This window comes from Aristolochia californica, unplaced genomic scaffold (genome assembly GCF_029961685.1).
Source record: "Aristolochia californica isolate CCGP_79_NKW_82.1479 unplaced genomic scaffold, dmAriCali1.0.hap1 SCAF_12, whole genome shotgun sequence".
Taxonomy (NCBI): Eukaryota; Viridiplantae; Streptophyta; class Magnoliopsida; order Piperales; family Aristolochiaceae; genus Aristolochia; species Aristolochia californica.
The window spans coordinates 18993574-19021461 of record NW_027181793.1 but is presented as its reverse complement, the minus strand read 5'-3'; the positions used below and the strand labels follow the sequence as shown (position 1 = coordinate 19021461).

Genomic DNA, 27888 nt, shown 5'->3' with positions numbered 1-27888 from the left:
TTTTGAAAACAATTTTGACCTGCTATTCAAACTTTAAAAGAAATGGTAATACTTAAAATCTCTTATATGTTAGCTAGAGTTCTTCAGTTCCAAACTAAACTAAAATTGACTCTTAAATCTTTCATTTGGAAATCCCCACAAGTTTTCCTTCTTCTAGACTGGTTCACTATATGATATTATATTTGATGTCTAAAGTTACAAGCTTCTATGGACAGATACAGAGCACCCTATTTTACAGTCCTGAGGACAAAGTTACTGCAACAAGACAGCTTAATTTCAGGGGCTCCAGACAACAGCCAGAAGCAAAATCAATCGGATCCTATCCAAATTCATCGCCTGCCCTCATTTGCTGCCACTGTATAAAACTTTGTGCAGATGAAACGCCTCTCCTTGGTCACCGTTTAAGGCCCTTCTTTCCAAGCAACATGCAGACAGCTGCCGCAGTAACTTCTCAAGGTGGGAATGCAAACAATTATGTGAATCTTTGAGGTTAGGATTTGTCGATAAAATTGTTATGTTAATTGCATCTGCCACAGCCTCTCTTTGGACCATGTCAAGGAAATGTCCTACAGGTGAGTTCTGAGGTTCTTCATATGCGAGCAAGGCAATGCAATCCTGTTGACAACAGTTTTGATGAGGAAAAAGTATCACCTACTAGAGGGCAACTAACAAACAAATTAAAATTAACAATGAAAAGACAAACAAGAAAATATTCTCCAGCATAAGGCCCACATGCCAAAATTCATTACGAACTCCAGCTATCGACTGAAGCTACTCCCACTATATAACTAGTATCACATTCAGATACTAGTTACACATGGTATACTGAACCAAAAAAGTTCAAAAATATTATGCACTTCACTTACATTCAATTCAATGTTGATGCTGGTTAAGAATATTTAATTATAGATTCTCACTTCCCGTATTGTAACTACAGAATAAAATAATACCTGGAGTAAGCTAGACAAAGGAGAATCTCTAAAAAATTTGGCCAATTCAGCACGAGCATAATTCACTGCAGCCTCCAGGTGTCCTACCTATTTCAAATGAAATGTCAGATCAAAAACTTACCAAGCATATAAAATCAAAATATGATGTAATCAAAAGAGAGAACATTCGTAAGTATTCATATGAGAACATAAAGAGCATTACAATGCAAAACCACGATCTCACCATCCACTAAAATTTATAACAAATTCCTTCTCTCGATAGAGTTAAAACTCCTGAATTAACTCCGGAGGTATTTATATGGGTTAGCATATCTATATTTCTGACCAAGATTTTATGTTTTCACAGAGACACATGATTCTTCAACAGAGGCAAGTATTAATCATTGAATAAGAATTTAGCCTCTCCGTGGTTATTGAACTCCAGCAGTAATAAACATGGTATTCCGTGACTCAGGGGCATTATATCGGATTTGGGACTGGGCAAGCCAGGTCAGGGGTGGGACTCAACCCTTCTATTCCGGTCTAGTACCCTCCAACTCAAGAACAGTTTCACAACATGAGGTCTTCGGCTTTCTCCCAAGGTGTATAGGGTACCTTAAGGTGTATGAGGTTATGCGCCCAATATCATTTAACATCTTTTTACTTTGTAAGTTGGAAAATTAGTCAAGGGGTTACTCTGAACCCATGTATCAACAAAAGGAAGAGGATAGCAGACCTTCTCACATCTATTTCCCTATTTCTCAGAAAGTTTTTTTCCCAAAACTTAAGCTTTCGCTAGGACATATTGAACATCCTATGGCTTGGCTGTTATTCTGGATTGAGGTAATGTCGAGAAGGTTTTATAAATAATGGAAAGGCCATAGGCCAAGAAGAGAAAGCCGTACTCAGAATCATACAGAAGACATGAGTATGCCAATGAGAAGCTGATGAAGGAGAAGCAAAGTTTGATATTCAGTCTACCAAAACAGAATGACTCCCTCAGCCAACTGGAAGGATGGCAACTGTCCACACTACAACTATACCGCGATTATATGGCAACAGTTGTATGTTACATTCTAAAGAAAAGTGCGGCATTTCCAACAAGAATAAAATGAGTTTGTCACATTAAAGACTTAAAACAAATTGAAGCAACTAGTTCTATAAAGAACAGAATTATACAAATTTCACAATATCTAGCATTTTACAGAATGCCTTCTGGAAATAGACTCCTAACATTGAATGACTAGCAGTGCAAAAACATATCTATTGGGGCTAATTTGCAGTACATGGATTACTGGAAGCGCTACAACCATCCTCAAAACTAATCAAATGTTATTTGCAAAATATAATATAGATATTTCTGTAAAACTATTGCTAACAGAATAAAAAAGAATTACCCGAACAAGTTCAATGAATTTTTGGCAGTGGAGCAGAAAGCAAATTGTTGATGTGTCCTTCTGCTACAATAACATTTACCAGATCCAATAAGTAAACTTTGGAGAGAAAATGAATCGTAGTCATACAATAAAAACTAACTAGAATTCAGATATTAGAAAAAGCAAAGCAGAAAAATAATATGTAACATAAAGAAATTCATTGCAGAGGAGAACAGAAAATCTCCCAAGAAGGTTAACGAAGAACAGGCATATCACCAACACATATCATGTATCGGCCAATGCGTATGAGATTTTGCCTTACCCGATACACCCTGTATTGGCTGATATAGGCCAATACAGGGGGGAACATATCAGCTGATACGCTTGATATGTATTCGATTTTGAGGTCCCAATATGAGGGAATCCAATACATCTATCACTGGGTTTAACCCCCAACTTCTGTTGTTTTTTTTTTCAAAGTTAAAAATTGCATTAAGACAGGCTTGAGCAAGAGCCCTCCCAAAATCAATATGAAAATGAAAAAACAAAATAAAAGCAAACAGAACAATCAACAAACATCAAAGCAATGAATCTCCCACAACAAGACAATCTGAAGCTCCACCCTGACAAGCCAAGGAATCTGCCATGCTATATGCATTGCTCACAGTGTGAATCCACTCAATCTTAATATGCCATCAAATATCAACAATCTCATCATGGATGTGTAAAAACCACCACAGAGGTATCTTGCCAAAAGAAACATGAAATAACCACCACGGAATTACCCTCCATTGCAAGAGGATAAGTGTAGTCCTAACAACAAAGGCACAACCTGCTTAGAAGGGCAAAAAACTCCTCAGATGACTTGAACTGAACAAATGGTGCAAAGTGAACTCAAATCACAAATGACTCCCCCAGCCCCAGGGGTCCTAGATTCTCTAGAGCTCCCATCAAAGTTTAACTTACATCAACCCTCAAAAGGAGGCAGCTACATAGAGTCCCATTGAAGGAAGAGCAACAATTTAAGAGTCAATAGAGGCAGCTATATCCCTCCAATGCATTCTCATTAATCAACCAAACAAATGTTGCAGAGACTAATACTTATCCACAAATGAGTTTAATTAGTAACATGTTCAGAAACACCCCCAACTTCTGGCCAGACGTTAATCCATAACTGTTATGGCTTAAAGACCAATCCTTCATGAAGATGCTGAAAAACTGGTAGGAAGATATGAACATATAAAGTCCAGCCTGTCTAAGACTTACAAAAAACCTGAAGTTAACTATAGCAGAAAAGAAGAGGATGGCACAGACCTAACAGATCAAATTTCAAGATCAAACAGCAATGTCAGCTATCCAAAATCCAATCAGTACATCGAACAGATAAAGCTGGAACAGCAGGGTATGGTGGTGGCATTTTTCAAGATCCTCGTGACAAAACTTTGCTCCCCAATGCTGGACCACTCAGTATCAACAATGCCACTGGTGCTGAAGCCTCCACCTTCCTTCATGGTCTCAGAATTGCATCAAATCAGTGCCCCAATAAATAAACACCCGCCCGTCCCTGACATCTCCTTCACATTATGGATGTAATACATTTGAGCTGATTCTCTCTCCATCATCTGGCTCCACACTCCAAGATTTGCCAATATGGCTGCCAACTCCCCAACAAAGAACAGAGTGTCCCTCCCAAATTCTGACTTCATTTCATGAGAATGTATCTTAACTGCTTTCTTAGTCTTTTGTAATTTTTCTCCTTTCTCATGTGCCCCTAACGCTCCCTCCCTTCCCCCACCCCCAACCTCTTCTCCCTCTCTCTTAATAAAAGTCGTCACTTAAAAAAAAAACTCACGAAGGAGAAGGAATGTTATACACTAAATGGTTGCTTATATGCAAATATCAATGTAGCACAAACATATTTTAATAAGTATAAACAAAGAAAAGTAATATCATGATCAAGAACATTTTAACAAGAAAAATTTACCTGAAGAAGCTGCGGATACCATTCCCTAAGCTTGACAAATGCAGAATCTATCTCCCCACTTCGTATAAGCTTCATTAAGTCAGAAAGTTAACGTATCAACTTTATTCACTTTTAGGAGATAAATAAAATGTTACAAAAATAAGTGCATGCAGACATACTTTGGAAAGGACAATTCAAACTACTATTAAGAAACTTTTAAGAAAATGGTTATACAACAAAAAGACCTGCATAAAAAATACCTTAGACACCAGTAAGACTTAGACCCAAAACATTATCACTGATAAACCCCAAAATTGGCCATTGATCCAAACTCTCAATTGATTATCACATGCCAGATTATCACATATGGCATGTTTTCAACAATAGAAAATCATAAGAAAAAGTTAGTCATTTGAGCAAAAATTATTTGATGCTTGTGCTGGTTTTAGGAAAGGGAAAAGTTTCACACAAATTCCTCGTCCCAAAAAAAGTTTGTTAAAATACAAGTTCAGAAGTATTTTGGTCATTTCTTAGATTTTCAATATTACATTTTTCTCTTATAGTATAGCTATTAGATAGAGAAGGTCTTATTTTATTTCAAGTTAAATTTTCATTCGATTTAGACATGTATTTTAGGAGATGTAATTTAGAGTATTGAGGGGCATTTTTGTCCTATTGTAAAATTCACTTAAACCCTGATTATAAAGAAGCAGGAATGGCCTTTCTGGCTCGGATTCCAAGACAGCAAAGCTGCCTCTCTTCTAGAAATCCATTTTCTCTTCTATTTTCTCCCCAAATCACCTATTTTTCATGGTATCAGAATAGTAACGCAAGTCTTGGGCAAGTTTCTTTAGATTTTGTGGATCTTCTCTCCATTTTTAGCAATCTCCTTGAAGGTTTTCCCCACATTTCTGGACTACTAGGGTAAAATTTTCATTTTTTCCCTTTTTCTGCCTATCTTAGCCTATTGGCTAATGATTACTGCTTCTATTTGACTGAATGTTGGGATTTAGAAGTGTTTAATGATTCCAATTTGAGGAAATTTCTCAAATCTGCCTACATCGTCAACCTAATGTTTGCGTCACCATCCATATAGCCTACGCCATCTTGATTTCTTGCAATTAGGTCATTCTTTCATTGATGTATGGTCTCAATTGCTGGAATTGGTCACTATTGGTTCTAAATTGAATGAATTGGGCTCTGCATTGCCCTAATTGAATTCGGTGTGGGGCCCACTTGACTACGCAAATATTGAAATTTGGGGAAAGTGCTTCCCTTTGGTTAATTGACGCTCTAGTGTACTGAATTGTGGTGTTTGGTGATATTTAATGGCTGATTCCAGCACACAGGTTCCTGTCCAAAGGACTGCTAAGAGCTCAGATGTTAAATTCTCTCAGTCTATTCAAATAACTACGATTCCGGTTGAATAGATCGAAGATGTATTTGAGGGCCAGAAGAATGGCAAAATATATAAATGACCCCAGTACCTGTTAGAAGCTAATTTAGTAATGACCTGGTTGGTCAATAGTATGGAATCCAGATTTAGTGATCAGATTTTGAGTTGCAATACTGCTAAGGCAATGTGGACTACATTGGCTTCCATTTTGTCTCAAGAAAGTAATTTATTAAGGATCTATGAGTTATATGTTAAGTTCTTTAATATGAAGTGTGGAGGTAGATCAGTGACAGATTTCACTGAGATGAGGGGAGAACTACAGGAGATTAGTACATTTCATCCTTTTACTACGAATGTTGAAGACATATGTAAGAAAGAAAATCAGATTCAAGAAGCCCGGTTTTTGGATGGTTTGGGGGCATGAGTATGATGCTATTAGAGCCCAATTGTTGGTTAATGAGGATGTGACCACTCTTGAGCAAGCTTTTAACAGAGTTCTTCGAGCTGAAGGTGCAGTTGTAAATAAGAATGAGTCAGGTGGAGCCCTCTCAGAAGCAGCTACTCTTAACCTTCAATCTTCTACTGGTAAGCCCGACGATCAATTTCATGGTGGTAATAATAGAGGTAGAGGTCACTCTTACACAACCCGTGGTCGTGGCCGAAATGATCGAGGGGATCGAAAATGTGTTTGTTGTGGTAGGACTAATCATATTTCTGAGAAATGTTGGGACAAATTTGGTAAACCTACCTGGGCCAATTCTATAGTCACAAATAAGGACACCTCCTCACACACTGGATCGTATGAGGAAATTCAGCAGTTATTACAACGACTGGGTCAATTGACTGCTTCATCTACTACTTCTCAGACTACCGAGACTCCTTCCTCAGCGAGTGCCATGATGGCTAGTACAGGTATGAATGCACTAAATGTGTCTCATTCCCCCTCTTGGATCATTGATTCAGGAGCCTCTACACACATGTCAGGTATGCCCTCTCTATTTCAGTCCATTGGTCCATCTCATTCATATCATCAAGTTACTTTAGCTAATGGATCCACCTCTCCCATTCAGGGGGAGGGTATAGTTCTCACTACTCCACAAATATCCTTAGATTCTATTTTATTTGTGCCAAAGTTTTCAGTTAATCTCTTGTCTATGAGTCATATAACTAAATCCTAAACTATTCAGTAACCTTTTATCCTACTTCTTGTGTTTTCCAGGACTTGCACACGAAGAGGATGATTGGTTCAGGACATGATAAGGGAGGACTCTAAATGTTGGATGATATATCCATTTCTCGAGTTGTAGCTCTCACTAATACAGATTCTTTTTACTTGTGGCATATGCGCTTGGGACATCTCTCACCAGCTAAGTTGTGTCAGTCTTTTCCTTCTCTGTCAGCCGATATTTCATTTGATTGTGAATCTTGTCAGTTGGGAAAGCATCGTCGCTCCAGTTTCCCAATTAGTTCTAGTCAAAACACCAAGTTGTTTGAATTAGTCCACTATGATGTATGGGGTCCATGTCGGGTTCCTAGCCCATTTGGTTTTAAGTATTTTGTGTCGTTCATTGATGATTTCAGTAGAGTCACTTGGGTGTATCTCCTACGGGAGAAGCCCGAAGTATTTGATGTATTCCTCAATTTTTTCAATGAAATAAAAAATCAATTTGGTGCAAATGTTCAAGTACTTCGTACTGACAATGGTTTGGAATATCTTAACCATAAATTTTCAGTATTTTGTGATTCTCATGGTATACCCATCAAACATCCTGCCCTTCCACAACAAAATGAGGTGGTTGAACGTAAAAATAGACATCTCAATGAGGTTACAAAGACACTATTATTGCATATGAATGTTCCACATTTTCAGACAAAGGATTTGGGCTCTCTCATGTACTTCCTTGGCATTGAAGTCGCTCGTTGCAATCGAGGTATTGTTCTTGCTCAGAGAAAATATATATTGGATATGTTTACAAGAGTATGGTTTACTAGATGTTAAACCTATAGACACCCCCATGGAAGTTAATCATAATCTGCATGACACCCAGGGTCCTACACTCAAGGATAAAACTCAATATTGACGGTTAGTAGGTAAACTGATCTATGCTACAGTTATCAGGCCGGATATTTCATTTGTTGTGGGAGTTTTTTTTGAGAGAGAAAGGTGTGAATATATTGCAAAGAAGAGATAGAATACAATACCTAGCTAAAGAGGCCTTCCTCCACAACAAGTTGTTGGAGGGAAACGCCCTTTTTAGCTTGAATGTCAGCTAAATAATTAGCAGATCTTGAAATGTGATTCCACTAACATTGAATTTGGAAAATTAAAGTACAAATGTCTTCAAATAACTCCCAATGCCGCCAAGGTGGTTTGGAAGGCTTTGTACACCAACTGATAATAACTTTTGAATCGCCTTCAACATAGAGAACTCCCTCCAACTTTTGTTTAAAAAGTTTCAGCCCATTATACAGCCCATGTAACTCAACACTTGTTGAATTTGATATCCCAATTGGACCCGCATATGATAAAAGAAGGTTCCCATTTCCATCATAAATTACCCCGCCGTATCCAGCAGGCCCCAGGCATCCAAAAGCACTTCCATCAAAGTTTAATTTGAAGTGCCCTATAGGAGGTCTAAACCATATCGCCATTTCAGGAGGTTTACCCGGAGAAGACATTTCTGCAATAAGTAGCTAGTTTCCGCGCAAGTTTGATCCATGTAAGTTAAAAAATTCCTTTCGTAAGAGTACCCAAGAGGATACTTGCCCAATGATTCTGTCACATAGAATTTTCTATGGAAGAGATTTTTTATTAAATTTTCTGTTGTTTCTCTCTTTCCATAAATTCCTAACCATGTACCCAACACAACAAGATATTAATATTTTTCCCAGTTTGGGAAGACGAGCGCTTATAGTAGTGAAGATTGTGTCATGTAAGTTTTGCAATGGGCAATATTGTAACCCTATTTTGTTCATCAGTTCGGTCCAAACCAAATGGGCATATTCGCAATACAAAAGGGTGTGATCAGCAGTTTCAGGGACTGAATTGCTTAATGGGCCTAAAGGGTTCGGAACATTATTTCCACGTCGCAATAATGCGTCTGAGGTTAAGATTTTCTTACGGCAAACGGTCCAAATGAAAAACTTTGCGCGAGGAGGAATATGTAAAAGACCATGCAAAGGCAGCTCGATGCACTGATTGATGTGCTTGGGGAGAGATCATGAGGTGATAGGCAGAAGCAGTAGAGAACATACCTTGCCTGCACGGCGTCCAGATTATTGTGTCTGATGAATTTTTTATCTTTACTGAAGAAAGATTATTGACCAAATTTGCTGCTTCCAAAGCTTCAGCATCAGTCAAAGCTCGCCTGAGATGTAAGTTCCACTCGCCGGAGGTCATCAGTTGTTCAGAAACCATCGCGTCCTGAATTCTTGACAGTCGATAGATGCAGCCATAACTATCCTTGAAGCAACTTGGGCCAACCCACCAGTCAGTCCAGAACTTAGTTTGGCTTCCAGAGCCAATATAGATTTTGACCGCATATTTGAAGACAAGGAGTTGGGCAATTTTCTTCCATACTGAGGATAACTCGTAAAGTCTCCCGTCATCAAGCCACCACCTAGTGTCTTTCCAAGATTTAGCTTCTACCATTTTCCGCCATAACAGATTAGGTTGCACATTATATTTCCATATCCGTTTCAATAGTAAGGTCAAGTTCGTAGTTGCAACATCCCGAATCCCAAGACCACCCATAATGATGGGTTTACAAACGTCATCCCATTTTACAAGACTATACTTCCTTTCCCCATTTGGCCCATCCCATAAAAATCTCCTTTTTAGGAGTTCTATACTATTTCGTACAGAAGCAAGGCAGTGATATAACAACAGAAAGTAAGAGGGTATGCCATGTAAACAGGATTTAATTAGAACCAACAACCAGCTTTGGATAGAAATTTGCCTTTCCATGATGCGAGACGGTTTTCGAGGCATTCAATTACAAGGAACCAAACACTTTTTGTTGGCAGAACCGGGGTCAGAGGTAGACCCAAATAGGTGCACGGAAGTGACGCAACCTTACACCCCCAATAGCTTGCCATCGAGTTTAGTACAGAAGATTCAATATTAAATCCAATGATTGAAGTTTTTGCCCAGCTTACATTTTGACCAGTAGTTAATTCGAAGATGTTCAACACAACTTTCATGTGAGAAACTTGTCTCATAGACCCTTCTCCAAAAAGGATTGTATCATCAGCATACTGTAAAATCTGGATGTCTTGGTTCGAGTCTTCAGAGATAGGACTAAGCCAACCCAAACGTTTAGCAAATCGGAGCATTGAGACAAGGTACTCGCCAATGAGAGTAAACAGGAAAGGGGATAAAGGGTCACCTTGTCTAATCCCCCTTGAAGCATTGAAGTAACTGCACGGCTTTCCATTTACGAGGACAGAATAAGATGTGGTAGAAATACAACCTCATCCAAAATTTCCACCTTGTGCCAAAACCCATTCGATCGAAAAGGCGATCGACCAGTTTCCAGTCAACCCGGTCAAAAGCTTTCTCAAAACCAATTTTTAGGACAAATCTAGGTTGGGAAGATTTTTTGAAAGAATCTAATAGCTCATGAGCCATCATAGAAGAGTACCTATCACAGATGAAAGCACTTTGGCAAGGATTGATAATCTTCGGAAGGATGGCTTTGAGCCGATTTGCCAGGAGACGACCACTGATTTTGTAAGAACTAGTGGTGAGGCTAATGGGTCGAAAATCTTGTGGCAATTCAGTATTTGACTTTTTCGGGATAAGAGCAATAAAGACGCACCAATTCCTCTATGGGTTATACAGACTTCGTGGAAATTCCGTACACGTCCTTTTTTATCAGATCCCAAAAATGATGGTAAAACTCACCGTTAAAGCCGTCTAGTCCAGGACCGTTGTCCTTTGGCAAGCCGAGGGCAGCCAAATCGATTTCTTCAGTTGTGGATGGTTTTTCCAGATCTGTAGCGTCGTCAGAAGAGATTCGCTGGAAATCGTGCTGCGGGAGCTTAGGTCTGTTGTAGCATTCTGTTGTATACAAGTCTGAGAAATACTTCACCAGAAGGTTAGATATGGAGGTACTATCCATTATCACTTGGTCTCTATGACAGAGAGTAGTGATACGATTAGTCCTCCTCCTGGCCGAAGTGATGGAATGAAAAAACTGTGTTTCCATCACCTTCGGCCATCTAGCGAAATCTGGCACGTTGTTTCCAATGGACAGATTCAGAACGAAGAAAGTTAAAAAACTCCATATTTAATTGATTTCTAACAAGTAAATCAGAAGGAGTGATTGACCTTTGCTCTTCGAGGAAATCCAACTCAGATATGCGGCGACAAATCGAATCTTTCTGGGAAGCAACAGCAACACGGTGATTTTTTTGCCCATAAATGGATCTTTGCCTTGAGCGCTTTGAGTTTTAGAGGAAGAGCCCAACCCGGGTTGGGATGGGTCTCCTGCCACCAGTTTTTGAGGAAAGGAATGAAGGACTCAACAAGTATCCATGCATTTTCAAAACAGAAGGGGGATCGTCCCCAAGCAGATGGACGAGTATTGATTTGAATAGGCCAGTGATCGGATCCGATTTTGTTTAGGACTTGGTCGAAAATGTTAGGGAAAAGTTGGCTCCATTCATTGTTGGCAAAAAAAGGTCTAGCTTTGACAAAACAGGGGGTCTGACAATTGGTCCAAGTGAATTTTTCCCCCGAGAGGGGAATCTCTAAGAGCCCCCGGCTGCTAATGAAATCAGAGAAGGCTCTCATTATGGACGAGGTTCTGGTGGCAGGAGGGCATTTATCTGAGCAGAGGAGAGTGGCATTGAAGTCATCGGCCAAATGCCAGGGCAGGTCCCATAATTGAATGAGTTGGAGGACTTCCTCCCAGAAAGAGGCTCGATTGCGGTGTCGAGTAGGGCCATTAATGCCAGCTAACGCCCATGATGTTCCAAGGGTGTGATCATGAAAGCACAGGCCGATTGAGAAATGATCCGGCACGGTGAAAATTGTGTCAACTGCTTTTGGGTCCCAGATGACAACGATGCCACCAGAGTGCCCAATTGCATCGACATTGGCCCACGCAAGATCTGAATCATACCATAATTCACTCGCAACCGAGTAATCAAAAGATTGCAACTTGGTTTCAACAAGAATTACTATTTTTGGCTTACAATCAAAAAGAGTTGCTTTGACGAGGGGTCGCTTAGACTGAGAACAGAGTCCTCTGACATTCCAGTACAGCACGATCATTTAGTACATGGGGGGGGTGCTATTTTGCGCCGTCTTGCAAACTTCCAGGTAGTAGGAACAAAAGATTGTTGCCAGCTCCGTCATTTCGGAAAAGTCTTCAGGTGGGAAGTTTTGTTTTTGTTCCAGCAGAAACTGAAGTAGGTCATCTCGCTGACTGGCTTGAGGGGGGACGGTTGGGATTGGGGTTGGGGTTAAGGTTGGTGGAAGGTCAGACCAAAGAGGAGGGATTTTCGAGGGGAGAATTGGAGGAAATTCAAACCAAAGAGGAGGGATTTGTTGTGGGAGTTGTCAGCCAGTTCATGGAAAATCCTCAAAAAGTCCATTTAGAAGTTGCTCAGAGGATTTTGAAGTACTTGAAGGTGCACCTGGAAAAGGTCTTATGTATACTCATAATGGGAAAATTGATGTACTTGGGTATTCTGATGACGACGATTATGGTAGTGTAAGATGGATAGACGTTCTACATCAAGCTACTGTTGTTTTGTTGGAGGCAACCTGATAAGTTGGAAAAGTAAGAAACAAATAGTTGTGGGTAGATCTAGTACAGAGGCCGAATATCGAGCAATGGCTAATACAATAAGTGAGCTTATGTGGATTAAGTTTGTGCTTCTTGAGTCTGGTTGTATGTTACCTGACCCTATGGTTATGAATTGTGATAACCAGGCAACCATTTTTATTGCCAGCAACTCTGTATTCCATGAGAGAACGAAACATATAGAAGTTGACTACCACTTCATTAGAAATGCAGTTATGCAGGGGAGGTGGTAACTCCTTATGTAAAGTCTTCAGACCAGTTGGGAGATATATTTACCAAGCCTTTGGGGAAACGTGAACATGTATCTTTAGTGACAAGCTGGGATTGTTTGCTAGCTACTCTTCAACTTGAGGGGCGGTGTTAAAATACAAGTTCAGGGGTATTTTGGTCATTTCTTAGATTTTCAATATTACATTTTTCTCTTATAGTATGGCTATTAGATAGAGAATGTCTTATTTTATCTCTAGTTAAATTTTCATTCGATTTAGACATGTATTTTAGGAGATGTAATTTTGAGGATTGAGGGGCATTTTTGTTCTATTGTAAAATTTCACTTAAACCTGATTATAAAAAAGCGGGAAGGACCTTTTTGGCTCGGATTCCAAGGCAGAAAAGCTGCCTCTTCCAGAAATCCATTTTTTCTTCTATTTTCTCCCCAAATCACCTATTTTTCAAAGTCAAAGGGGACTTTCTTATTGCTCTAATACGAAAAATGGAAAAAATAGACTAAATGCAAGAAAACCGGTCAAAGGAAATTTATTTCCCTATAGAAAAATTTTCAATGAAGAAATTGGGCACTTGAAAAAAAAAATCCAACATTTTGTTTTCCAGCTATAGCACAAAGAGTTCCTAAGAAATTTCATACAAGCAATACCTGCATTCAGACAGTTTTTTTCTACATTTAACTTTCCAGAAAGTACTTCAGCATTTCTCATACCTCAGCACTACATAGTTCCAACAAATTGGAGACAACTACAAAAACCAGGGCCATTTATGTCAATTACTTGATCCAATTAGTAATTAATTTTTTTCTCTGTTATCAAGAAAAATTAGTAATAAGTTCAAATAATCACTTCAGCATGACATCATGTATATTGCTGAGGATGTACTAACAAGTTTTCACCCTCAAATGTTGAGATTTTAACAAATGTTTTTTTCTCCAAAAAAAATAAATAAATAAATAAAATAACACTCTTGCTTTTGTTAAAAAAAACACTCGCTTTTAGATACGTGTATTCTAGACAATCCACACAATATGAGTTACCGCATAGTTTACATCAACATAAGTAACAATCATAGAAAAACAACAAAAGATTTCATGCCCACGAGATCTATTTCTTTCATTTAAGACAAGGTACAAGGTTGTCCCAATTTGGGAAGTGTACACGGTTAACAATCAGGTTGGTGCTGTTTTTACTTAATTCTGATATATAATTAGTGAGTTATGAAGTATATAAGAATAAGGGATTTTTTAGTCAAAGTGTGTAATATCATTAAGTGATTGAATAAAAGGAGGTTGGGTTCGAGTTTGACAATGCAGCCTTCTCTCATCTTCTCTTCTTCTCTTCTATCTTCAAGCAGAACAAAGTCTACTCATGGCAGAAAAATTATTAAAGAGTCATCATTCTTCAGAATTAAGTCCACTTTCTACTTGTCAATTACAGTGACCTTCATGAGAATATTGCTCAAGGGCTTAACAGCTTCAATCACCCCAACATCCGCAACATGACATTCGCTAACAAAGCTGGTCATTATCCCCAAAAAGATATTATCTTTCAGTTGCATAGAAACCAAATGTGCCACTCAACTGTACTTTTTAAGCAACAATTTTACAATGCAATCTCCTCCTTACCTGACGCAATATCTTTCTGTGATTCAGTGCATACATCTCCATTTCTTCTGTAAAGCCATTTTCTTGGGCTACATGAACAGGAGGGAGAGTAGCTCTGCTAGCAGCATCAAATGAATTAAGTGTTTCTTCATACCCATAATGGATTAAATATGAACGAACGATCCTGGCCAAAACAAAAAAACAAGACATTAGGCAGAGAAAACAGCATAACAAAAGGAATTCTCTATTTTCATATGCCAAAAAGGAAGGTTTATGTCCAAATAAGCAGCATATCCTGACAGTTGAAGTACTGAATGATCAATTAATAGTCTAGTGTGGACTTACAAGTGACTAAGACTAAGTGGTAATGATTCTTTTTCTATCATTAATTGCTGCTTTCGTCTTTCCTCCAGTTCAAATGCCTGAGCAAACAAAGCATTAAACAAAGCTCTATAGGAGGTAATTACCATTTCATCTAAAGATATTAATAATAATTAAGTAAGAAAAGTATAATGAAATGCTATGCTATCAAAAAAAAGAAAAAAAATTTGAATGCTGATTACACACACACACACCATTATTACCCTGGTTGAGAGTCGAACCCAAGACCTCACACAAAAAAACCCCCATGTCATTTTCAAAAAGAAAAAAGCACCCATGTGACCGTTATGCCAAAGGCCCAAGTCACAGATCAAAAACTTAATGAATCCAACTTATTTAGTAGTTGTCAGTAGCAATTCCATTACAGAAGGAGCTACATTCTACACTCTTCAAGAATGGAGCATCCTTTTTCCTGCTAAAATTCTGCCGAACTGCTTTATACAAGACATTGAAAAGGTTTAAAAAAAAAAGATAAATGTGTTGCTTTATGATGAATTTGAACTTCAGTTAAGAACCTACTCTTGGACCTCCCCACCTCCAAGGAAAAAAAAGTAAAAAAAAGTGAAGCATGTGCTAGAAAGATTTTTTTTTGGGAGGGGAGGGGGGTTGTTGGAGGTTTGGGGCAAATAGACAAGATCAATAAGGAGTGTATATGTCACATGCAGTACGGGCCAAATGGCAAAACCCAGTTCAAGTATAAGGTCAAACAATTTCCAAATAATGTTTTTGAATAATAGTTCTTCTTGTTTCAAAACTCAAGAACTATGACAACAGATTATCAAGGCATTAAATAACCATCCCAGGAAAAGTGTATCAATCTCTTCACAATCACAAGCCACATATACAAGGTGACAATCTAACTGACTCTCATCTTTAAAAAGAAAAAAGAGAAAAAAAAAATGACTTACACTCACTTTGGCTATCAACAAAAAAAAAAAAGAAAACTCTCTATCTGTCTCCACCACTAATGATTTTATGAAACTTAAGTCAAGTATGAATACATTTTCAGTTTGTAAATTGGATTAACAACATACTGCAGATCATTAGAAAATAAAGCCTATAAAAGAGAAGAACATGGGAAATCACAGAATAGATACAATAAAAGTAAGTTACAAATGGCAAGAAAAAGAAGCCATGGCAAACCTCTACCCACCCCCCTTGAAGGACACTTACAAATACTTCAAATTGAACTAAACAAAATGTTCAACGGCATACTGCAGATCATTAGAATATAAAGCCTCATACCAGCCCCAACCTATGGGATTGAAGTAAGTTACAGACGGCAAGAAAAAGAAGAAGCCATCACAAACCTCTACACGCCCCCTTGTGTTTAAAAACACTTACACATACCTCATACCAGCCCCAACCTATGGGATTGAAAATAAACCATGTGACATGTATTCTGACAATTATAGTGAGATTTATGTACATATCAGTGAAAAAGAAGGCATATGCAGCCATCAGAAGACACAAGGAGCCATATGTAATTCTTTTAGATAATCAAGGAACCGCATGTGATCATCTCTTCGAAACTGAGAAATGTTAAAAACAACAACTCCTAAGCCAGATATGATTTTTTTTTATGACAAGGCAAAAATTATGACAGGATGCATTCGGGAATTAAAACCTTAGGTTGAACCATACCGCACCTCTATGTCAAAAACAAATCGTTGCTGCCCAAAGTTGACATGCACCCTGAAGAATTGACCAAACCATCCGATCTGCAAATATCAGATTCTCTAACACTTCGAACAAACGTATTTAACTTCAGAATAATAGCCATACACATGGAATACACATGGGTTTCTCCCTCTTTTTGATGGATGCTATTTGATTCTTTCAACTCACAGGTACCAGTGTCCCATCATATGAAGATCACATGATACAGCAGAACAAGAAATTGCAAAAAGTTTCAGCAAAAAGTTCTACTGCTTGAAATGGCTATAAATATACGACAGCAAAGAATTTAATACAGTTTAATGGAAGATTTTGTGATTATCGGCAAAAACAGGCAATCAATAATTCTATGTTGCAGACTATCAATAACATGACCCATGGAATGAACAGTCTGTTCTTGCAGAAACAGGCCACCAAAAACTTATATTTTTATTTGTATACACAAAAAGAGGACTACTCATATTTCAGGAAAAAGAATGCTAAAATATTTTTCAATAGGATTGAAGCTTCACTTTTCTAATGATAAAACCATTCTCGTTATAGTTTAAAAAACAAAGGAAAAAAAACTATTAAAAAGTGTAGTATTTGTAATAAGTTACAATTGCATGCAGAGTGTGGCCAAAAGGGGTTCTTCCCTCCAACGCCTTGTTGTGGAGGATGGCCCATCTCGCTAGGTTGTATCTCTCCTCTTTTTGAATAAAATTTCACACATTCCCATAAAAAAAATTGCACCCAGTGTGTATACCACATATTTGTCAAGAAAAATGAATAAACTCATCATAGGCATTACATGAGAACATTGCAAATCTCCAATACACTTAGTCAATGGTGATCTTACAATACCCACACACTTTGTAGGTCTTTGCTATGAACTACAACATGGAAAAAAGTTGAAATATCTGAAGCGTGAGCTAGAACACAAGAATGGAAGGGGATGACAAGATTTAAGGAATAGACCATACTCTTCATTTTGGCTGTGAACCGCAATTGTAGGAAACAAGGAGCCCTTCACATCCTTGTATACTGTTCCAACTAGCTTCCCATTTTTCCTGCACATTAACAAGCCAAAGATCCAAATTATATGAACACAAGGTAAAATTCAAAATAAAAGTTATAAACCTATCATGTTAGCGTGTTAGTCAAATCTAATAGTAAAAATTATACCAAAATTCATGCAAGGGCATGAGAAACTAAACTTAGAAGAGTACATATCACTAGTAAGCATATATTTTTAGTAAATAGGTAAATGGCATACGTGAAAAAGAATTCTTGTGTAGCATAATTAATACCGCCACCAATTGTGTCACCAGATGTAAATGTGGGTCCAAAGCTTTCTCCCTTTCCCTGTCCACGGTAAAGGAGCCCATCGTCACCATGGTAACCGTAACTATTAGCTTCCCAACTGAAAATAAAATATAAATAGTTATTTTTTTACAACAAATGAATTGCTATTTTTCCAGTACAAACTTATGCTGAATCAAACTACTGACGTGAATGGCATTAATACCAAATTTATCATCACAGATAAGTAAATAAATAAAACAATATCAGCAATTGAGGGTGGCCCCACCCTATAGGTTAAATTTTCTTTCCTCTTTTTATAAAATTAACACATTCCATAAAAAAAAGTATAAGGGAATTAGAGCCCAGAGTATTTCCAGCTTTCAATTTTTTCTTCCATATACTGACATTGTTAAATCTCTGCATTTCAGGGTTCATGAACTCAATAAGGGACTATTATAATTGTCTCAGTTTCTTATTAAGAACATGAGACAGCCCTACTGTTTATGGTTATTTGTCAGTTCCTCTCTTATTTTCCTTCTCAATTCCTTTCTATTCTCCCTTCTCAACTATTTTCCTTTTTGTTTTTCTTCATGGACATAGCCACCATAATGTCCTAAGACTTTCCTTATAGTCTTTATCCTTATTCTTAGAAATTTCATGATTTAGTCTTTTTTTAATGGCATTATGCCCTTTAACATTAAAAGCTAATTTTATCTTTCTAATGAGTTTCTTACTTGTCACAGTGTGTTTTAAGTTCCGAAGATAGCTATTTTATACCAGAGCTTTTCTGTTATAAGGATTTCCCTATCTTAGATTAGTAGTTTCCAATAAGATTTAGAATTGAACTGCACACACTGTTTAAGGGGTCTGTATCCAACTTAACCAAGAGTTCTTAAGAAAGCAAGAGCTTTTTTCTGTAATTAGAAAGTATGGAGACGTGGTCCTTATATTCTCATGAAAACTTCAGAGGAAAAGGCTACAATAAACCCTCTGCAGGCACTGGGCAAGACATCTTTTCTTTTACGGCTTTTTAGTAAAACTTACCTTTTCTCTCATTGAAAGTTTTTTTTTTGAGAAGAGGTCTGAATGTATTACTGAAGAAAAAAATTACATGCCTTGAAGCTAAAAAGACATTTCCTCCACAACAAGATGTTGGAGGGTAATGCCTTTTTTCGCTTGAACATCGGCTAAGTGATTAGCAGATCTTGGAACATGTTTCCAAGTGCATTGTAAAACAGAAATTAACTTACAAATTTCATCAAAAAGCTCCCAATGATGCCAAGGAGGTTTTGATGGCTTCGAGCACCAGTTAATAATGACTTGAGAATCCCCTTCAACCAAGAGAGCACCCTCCTTTTTTTGCTTGAAAAGTTTCAGTCCGTTGAACAGCCCATGCAATTCCGCGCAAGTAGAGTCAGATACTCCAATTGGACCAGCGTATGTGAAGAGAAGATTCGCTTGATCATCGTGAATTACACCGCCAAACCCAGCTAGCCCCGAACACCCGAGAGCACTTCCATCAAAATTTAGTTTAAAATGTCCAGGAGGAGGTTTGGACCATTCAACCATTACAGGGGCCTTCGATGGAAAAGACATACCCACAACATTTCGCCAATTTTCACACATGTTTGTCGCTTTTAAGTTACAGAATTCTTTGCGAAGGAGAACCCAAAAGCTAACTTGACCGATGATATGCTCACAAAGAATATTCCGAGGCAGAGCTTTCTGATTGAATTTATGATTGTTTCTTTCTTTCCATAAATTCCACGCAATGTGCCCAACACAGCAAGAGATCAAAATTTTCCCCAACTTTGGAAGATGTGAGCTAACCAAAGTTAAGATAGTGTTATGTAAATCTTGTGATGGGCAATATAATAAACCGATTTTGTCCATTAATTTGGACCAAATCTGATGAGCATATTCACAATGTAGAAGCGTGTGATCTACTGTTTCAGGTGATGTGTTGCAAAATGGGCATTCTGGATTAGTAATATTAGTGTCACGTCTTTGCAAAGCGTCAGAAGTTAAGATACGAAATCGGGAGCGACCATGCAAAGGCAACAGGATGTTCTGTGTGGGGAGGTGGATACGAAATCATATGATGGTACGCAGAAGCTGTAGAGAACATACCTTGTTTGTTCGGCGTCCAAATGAGTGTATCAGTAGAGCTTTTTAAAGTCACATCAGAGAGCAAGTTGACCAGGCAAGTGGCTTCAACAGCTTTAGAGTCATTCAACACTCGCCTGAGATGAAGATTCCAGCCGCCCGAAGACTGCCAATGGTCATAAACCATTGTGCTACGAGATTTTGACAGTTGATATAAACGTTGATGACTTTCCTTTAAACAACTTGACCCCATCCATCAATCCGTCCAGAATAGAGTATCTGTACCGCTCCCAATGTAGCATTTGACGGCAGATTTGAAGGTAGGTAAGAGTTTGGCAATTTTCTTCAAAATAGGGGATAACTTTTAAAATCTTCCCCCGTCCGTCCACCAGCCATTGTCTGTTCCGGATTTTATTGCAACTATTCGGCGCCATAGCAGATTGGGTTGCATGTTGAACTTCCAAATCCACTTTAAGAGCAGAGTCTTGTTTGTGGTAACAATGTCCCGAATCCCAAGGCCCCCCATTACAAGTGGTTTACAAACATCTACCCATTTTATAAGATTAAACTTTTTTTCCCCATTTGGCCTATCCCATAGGAATCTTCTTTTCAAAAATTCAATTCTATCCCGAATAGATGATGGACAATGGTACAAAGATAAAAAATAAGATGGGATACCATGAAGGCAAGATTTGATAAGAACCAACTTACCAGCTTTGGATAAAAATTTCCCTTTCCAAGAAGCCAGACGCTTCTCAAGCCGCTCAACAACCGGAAACCAGGAGTTTTTCGTAGGCAGGAGCGGAGTCAAAGGTAAGCCCAAATATGTGCTCGGAACGGACGCTACCTTACAACCTAGATAGTTCGCCATCGAGTTGAGAATAGAGACTTCAATATTAAATCCAAAAATTGATGTTTTTTCCCAGCTTATCTTTTGACCAGAGGTCAATTCAAAGATGTTCAAAATTGCTTTCATGTGTTTGATTTGCCTCATGGACCCTTCTCCAAAAGAGATAGTCATCAGCATACTGTAGAATGGGAACGTCATGGTTTGGATAAAAAAAAACAGGACTTAGCCAACCAGAACGTTTTGCAAACCGGATCATAGAGGTAAGGTATTCTCCAACAAGAGTAAAAATAAATGGAGATAGGGGGTCGCCTTGTCTTATCCCTCTAGAAGCTTTGAAATAACCTCGAGGTTTCCCATTTACCAAGACAGAATAAGAAGGAGAGGAAATACAGCTCCTCATCCAGAATTTCCATCTTGTGCCAAAACCCATACGGTCAAAAAGATAGTCCACCAGTTTCCAATCAACCCGATCAAAAGCTTTCTCAAAATCAATTTTCAGAACAAACCTTGGAAGGGAAGATTTTTTGAAAGAATCAAGGAGTTCATGAGCTGTTAGAGAAGAGTCCATGATGTTTCTGTCTCGGATAAAAGCACTTTGACAAGGATTAATTACCTTGTAAAGGACTGCTTTCAGCCGATTAGCCAATAGACGCCCAATAATTTTATATGAACTAGAAGTGAGGCTAATAGGGCGAAAATCTTTGGGTAACTCTGAATTAGTTTTTTTAAAATAAGTGCAATAAAAGATGCGCCGATTCCAGAGTGAGTTATTCCCACTTGGTGAAAATTGTGAACGAGGGCACAAACATCATTTTTTAACAGGTCCCAAAAACAGTGATAAAACTCACCATTAAAGCCATCTGGTCTGGGGGCTTTATCTTTAGGAAGGTCAAGAACAGCCCGTTCAATTTCTTTTGAGGAAAATGGTTTTTCAAGATCAGCGGCGTCTTCAGCTGAAATGCGCTCGAAGTCGAGTTGATGGATTTTTTGGTCTTCTGAAACAAACTTCTGAGTATAGCTCTGCAAAGTACTTCACCAAAATGTTAGATATGGAAGCACTATCCATAACCACTTGGTCTCCATTACAGAGAGCAGTGATACGGTTAGTCCTCCTGGCCGAGGCGATGGTATGGAAAAACTTTGTATTCCCATCACCCTCAGCCATCCAACGAAATCTTGAACGTTGTTTCCAACGGACAGATTCAGAACAAAGAAACGTAAGATATTCAGAATTTAAATTATTTCTAACCAGTAAATCAGTAGGAGAGGTTAACCTCTGTTCCTCCAGTAGATCCAGCTCAGAAATGCGGCGGCGAATCGAATCTTTCTGGGAAGCAACAAAAACTCGGTGATTTTTATCCCACAGTCTGATCTTTGTCTTGAGGGCTTTGAGTTTCCTAGGGAGGGCCCAGCCTGGGTTCGGATGATTTTCCAACTCGAGCCACCACGTTTTCAAAGAAGGGATGAAAGCCTCGGTTAATAACCAGGCGTTCTCAAACCGAAAGGGAGATCTTTCCCACGTAATTGGCCGAGTGTTGAGTTGGATAGGCCAATGGTCAGATCCTATTTTGTTTAGGACTTGGCCAGAGGCATTGGGGAAGAGGAGGTTCCATTCTATATTGACAAAAAATCTATCCAATTTAGACAAAATAGGGGGATTTTGACAATTTGTCCAAGTGAATTTTTTCCCCGAGAGAGGAGCCTCGGATAGAGCAAGAATATTGATAAAATCAGAAAAAACTCTCATGGTTGATGAGGTTCGGGAGGCAGGAGGACTTTTGTCAGAGCAAAGTAGAGTCGCATTGAAGTCTCCTCCAAGGAGCCAAGGGAGGTCCCATAATTGGACAAGCTGAAAGATTTCCTCCCAGAAAGATGCTCGGTCACGGTAACGAGTTGGCCCATAGATGCCGGCTAGAGCCCAAGAAGTACCGAGGTTGTGATCCAGGAGCTAGAGACCGATTGAGTATTGTCTCGGAACGACGGAAATAGCATCAAAAGCAATTGGATCCCAGATGACAATTATGCCACCGGAATGGCCAATTTCATCCACATTTGCCCACACTGGGTTGGTGTCATACCATAAATTACAAACAATTGAGTAATCAAAAGACTGCATCTTAGTTTCAAGAAGAATAGCAATTTTTGGTTTAACATCAAAAAGCGCCGCTTTGATGAGGGCTCTCTTGGCCAGAGAGTCGAGTCCTCTAACATTCCATGATAGAACGAACATGGAGAACGGTGGGTGTTGATATTCCGCGCCACAACGCCAGCTTCAAAGTAGCCTGCACAGAAGATGTTGGCGAGCTCCGTCTTTTCTGAAAATTCCTCCCGTGGAAAGTCTTGTTCCTATTCCAACAGAAACAGGAGGAGCTCATCCCGCGGATTGGGAGTGAAGGTCATGGTTGGGGTAGATTCAGAGGTTATAGTTGGGGGGAGGTCGAACCAAATTGGGGGGATTCCAGAGGGGAATGCAAGGGGGAGATCGTACCAATCAGGGGGAAATTCCAATGGAAGGACAGGAGGGGGGGAAGGTAGGGGGGTAGTGTCTTTGACTTTATCTTTTTCAGTGTTTTTTTTCGGAAGGTGCGGGGGTGCTGTTTTTGGCATTATTTTTTCCTTTTTTTTCTGGAATAGGTATACCGGTAAGGGGTGTTGGCATTTTGTTTTCCAGTATTAGTGTGCAGAGGGATGATTGTTTTGGGGGTTGAGGTTTCCATGGTGTCCGAGTGGGGGAGGATAATACGAAGGGGGGTGGGGCAGAGGATAGTGGGAGAGTGAATATAAAAGGGGGGAGGAGAATAAAAAGGGGGGGTCAAAATCCCAGGTGGATTCATTGGAGAGGAGGGATGGGCTTAGCGGGGCTCGAGGGGGGGCCGTATATAGGGAGGTTTGTGTCAGAGAGGGAGGGTCTGATGGGACGACGAGAGGAGCGGGATGATGGGTGAGTTGATGTGGAAGGTTTGAGGGAGGGGGGGTCGCAGGAGGTAAGCCTCGGGAAGGAGCCAAGAATGTGGGTGAAAGTGGGGAGAAATGGGGGTTTATCGAGGTAGAGAAGCCGCAGGAAGGGGGAGAGTTTGTGTATGACAGGCAAGGGGTACGGCTTCGGGAAACGAGGGCTTTAGGCGGCGGAGGGGAGGGGGGGATTTAAATATGAAAGGACGGGAGGGCGGCGTGATGTGGACTGAGGGGTTGGCGTATGACAGGCAAGTGGTACTGCTTCGGGAAACGAGGGCTTTCGGCTGCGGAGGGGAAGGGGGAGATGTAGAAATAAAAAGACGGGACGGCGGCGCGATGTGAACTGAGGGGTTTTGGGAATTGATGTGGTCGACGGCAGTGGATTTGATAGTTGAAAAGGTGTTTTTTTTTATGTAAAAAAGTACAATGCGGGGCTTGAGGTTGCCAGATCAGAGGGGCATTGGAAATACCATTGATTTGAGAGGGTGGTGATGGTTTTCGGGAAATGGAGAGAAAAGTGTGTGGGGGAAAGTGTTTCTTTTTTTGGTTTTTGTGTCGAGGTGAGGCAAAGTGTGACGGCGATGGAGGTGAGCATGGGGAAGTAATGAGAGTTATAATCCCCTTGTCAGGTGAAGGATGTGGCAGTAGATCGGGTTGAGAGATCTTGTCAGATTTTGGGTTTGGGGACAGGTGTACTGCAGATGCTTTGGGAAAACTGGGGAGTGTCACTGTGGGCAAGGGAAATTTCAGAGATGGGATTTTTTCGGCGGAGGCATTAAAAGGGTTACTGTGAACTGGTAGTGATTGGACTGTTTCAGGATATGGGGTTTGATTTTGTGTGGTCGGATATTTTTTTTTCGGAACCCATGTCCGATTGATCTCCGAGTGATGTTTCCGAGTCAGCAATTGGTGGGTCGGCTCAGCCTGGGTTATGTTTCGTGAAGTTTCTTCCGAGTTGGCTGGCGGAAGGACTTCCAAATCTCCAAATTCCATGGAGACCCAGATCGTGGTTTTTCCGCAGGAGATGAAAAAATTGTAAACCACTTACCGGTGATTTTGGCCGAATGAAAATTTTTTCTTTGTGAAGCTGAGTTGGCTGTCTTTCGGCCCATATAAGCTCTCTGAAATCTTTTGTGAGGCATTCCAGAGTATGCCGACATCGGATTTCCACCGGAAGACCTTTGATGATCACCCATTGCCCCGAGATGGGGGCTGTGAGTTCTGGGCTCCAATTGGTCATGTGAAGGATCATTGAATTAGTCTCTGTCTTCAGTGAATGTAGTCTCCTGCAGTCCTCCGAATGACAGTTGATTAGCCAGCTCCTCTCATGAGCTTTGATGATGGCTGTGGATATGATATTTCGTTTTTGCAGCCATTCTTGGATTTGTTTGCTGGTTAAAAAATTGTCCGGATCTTAAATGAGCACTGCCAGGGACATTTTGTGCTTGCCCTCAGATTCGATGTGGTCTGGCAAGGATATAGAGAACTGGTTTTTTGGGGGTGAAGCTTGAGGGAGTGATATTGGTGGTGGTGTTGGAAAATTGGTTTTGAAGACCTGAGTCTTCTCCGGTGGAGGCGACAGAATTGACTGGTGTGAAGCGCTGGGTTGTGAGTGGATTTTTTGGGATGTGGCTAGCTGCCAGAGTATTTGATCAAAGCGTTTCCATCACATTCCAGAAGTGGAGAGATGTGGAAGAAAAATCATACCCATTATCATTTGGCCACGTCTTTGGTGGATGACGCATTCAAGAAGTCCTCCATGATACTGGATGTGTACTTGAAATTCCAGATCCCCGGTGAGGAGTGATCTGCTATATTTTCTTCCCGTGTTCCCTAATTGGACTTTCCTGAAGATGCCTAGGAAATAGCTGATTGCGGAGATCGGGAGGGAGATGTATGATTTTTTCCCCCCTCTTGTGCATCAATCTGGATGGCCTCCCCAATCTTCTCCTTCCTCTTTCGAAAAGTCAATTTTGCTTTTCCATTCCGGAATTCGTATCTAGCTGGATCCTCCACTAGGATCCTTCGGCGTGAGGATCTCGAGATTACAGTTTGCCATCTCTCGCCTGAACTATCTTCAGAGTCAATACTTTATTTTTCCTTTTTGTCTTCTTCTTCCGGTTGTTTACCTTTTCGTTGCTGCTGCTGCCGGTGCTGCTTCCCCAGACTGGTTCGATATTCGCCCCATCCTGAGCACTGTCCTACTAGAGGTGCTGGAGTAGGACAGTGCTGGATCATAGGGAGTGGTCGTTGGGTGGGAGTTACTTCGTTCCCCAGATGGTTGGTGGGAGGAAGTTACTCCTTGACCGACCCCTCGTCCAGCCATCTCCACTCTTCTCTCGTTGAAAGTTACCAAACATGATTTTAAAATCCTTTCCAAGCTCAAATTGTAAATTGATATGTAATTTTTTTGTTGGTAGCTCTAAGTGCAATCATAGTTCTAATTCTCTTCCTTACTTCATCGCATGGCCAAAGCTTTCAGCTTCTATCTTTTATGTCTACACATATAAATCTCATCATAGTTATTTGTACGTGACCATCAATTTCCTATCCATTCCAGAAAGACCAATCATGATCATCCAACTACGGGCAAGGCCACCTTTTTAGGTATACACTATGGATGGTGTCCAAAAGTCATAAGTGTATGGTTGAAAGCAAAAATTAGCAGGAGAGTAGATTTTGGAAACAATTATTCCAGGCTACACACAAAAGAAAAGACAGCCAAAACAAAACTCTACTGTTTGATGTTGTTTAACTTGTGATTGATATCGTGGGTTCAACCTGTTACTCTCCCCTTTAATTTAATTTCAATTCAGAAAATAAAGAAGATCAGTTCCCTCATTCCTCTTCTGTGTGAATACTTCGAGGTGCACTTGATTCAGGAACATTCAGACAAAGCAAAATCAGTTTGAGCTTATGAAATTAAAAAAAGAAGCATTCACACTCATTTCAAACCAGTGACGGTATTTATTAGCTAATATAAATAAACCAAGACCGAGAGTCGTCATTCTCGAAAGGTAAAATTAAGGTTCCGCTAGAAACAACAAACAACTCCGAAACTAAAAAATTCAACATCAAAAGACAGAAAATTAGAATCATATTCAACATCAAAAGAAAAAGAAAAAAATCTCACCCAGGTTGGCGTCGCATCTTGAAATTCTCGCAGGTGAATCCAATAGCAATTTGGCCTTTCAGCCCCGCATTTTTCACGAAAATTTCGAAATAGTAAGCGAGCCTCTTCACAGGAGCCGGGCAATTTGCCTGAACAACCCCGACATCATGACCGTGCAGCTGACTACTGGTGTAATGAACAGAGAGCTTATCGGTAGACACAACATGAAATCCTCCCGAACTATTGATAGGATTGAGATGGGTCGGGACTTCTTCTTTCTCCTCCATAACGACATCTTCATTCGAGCTCCACATCCTGGCGCCGAGCTCGGACAGAATCGAACAGCTGAGCCCTGGTTCTCGATCATTTACCATTGAAGTCACAAGTGACAACCCAGATCCGACGAACCCTAGTTTCCTCAAAAAAATCGAGCGAGGCTATACGAAAATGGAAATCACTGAATTCGGCTCCGTCGGAAGAGAAGAGGATATATGATTGGAAATAGCGCTTTCCTTCTAATGTGGGAGAAGGATAGAGACAAGCAAAGTTCTGTTTGTGAAAAGCAAAAAGGTCCTCTTGCAGCGAGCACCGCGAACTGTACTCTAATTTCGCGAACCGTACAGTAAACTATATACTTCGACAACGGATTCTCGTGGAGAGGACCAGAAATCTCACGTTGTGGATCTGATCAACCTGCCATTTCCACGACTTCCAAGATCCCCATCGCCCGTAGAAAGGGACAGGGGTACGATGTGTGTGGCGGACTGGACATGCGCGGGTCAAGCGATCGAATCATAAATGATCCAAACCAAGTCCTAATATGGGTGAACCATGATTTTCTAGGCAGCCAAAAGTTCGGAATCCAATCAAACAAGTTAGGTTGGGTGCGAATTGGGAAATCTGCACCCTCACCCAAACCTCCACAGGTGAAACTCATTTGAGAAAACTAGGGGTGGCACCAAACCAAACCTCACAAATCGTTCGAACTCATCTCGAATAAAACTCGGTTCAATTCAGTTTTTCCTTTAGCTCTCTTCGAATTCAAACTTAAAATAAGGCTTGTTAAGTATAACAAGCCAAACTCGAGATTTTTCAAGTTCGGCTCGTTAACTCGTGAGCCGACTCGTTAGCATAGATTTTTTGTGAAAGTACATTTTTACTCTAATTGCTCTCATTAATTTCCTCTTTAGTTGGTTGATAGGTGGTTGTGTTT

At 39.9% G+C, this 27888-nt stretch overlaps 1 protein-coding gene across 2 annotated transcripts; it reads right to left on the bottom strand.

Moving 5' to 3' along the window:
* Nucleotides 1-67: 67 nt before the first annotated feature.
* On the bottom strand, nt 68-27418 carry LOC137945276 (ran-binding protein M homolog). 2 transcript variants are annotated; one of them, XM_068791085.1, is made up of 10 exons: nt 26697-27418; nt 17624-17770; nt 17331-17417; nt 16341-16386; nt 14656-14732; nt 14332-14494; nt 4290-4358; nt 2327-2389; nt 951-1037; nt 68-615 (listed from the first exon to the last, which is right to left on the bottom strand). In XM_068791085.1, the coding sequence occupies exons 1-10, from the start codon at nt 27047-27049 to the stop codon at nt 343-345; spliced, it is 1365 nt and encodes a 454-aa protein (XP_068647186.1). In that variant the 5' UTR covers nt 27050-27418; the 3' UTR covers nt 68-342. The 2 variants fall into 2 exon arrangements, with proteins under 2 accessions (XP_068647186.1, XP_068647187.1); XM_068791086.1 differs by having other exon boundaries at nt 2327-2386; nt 26697-27417.
* Nucleotides 27419-27888: the final 470 nt, after the last annotated feature.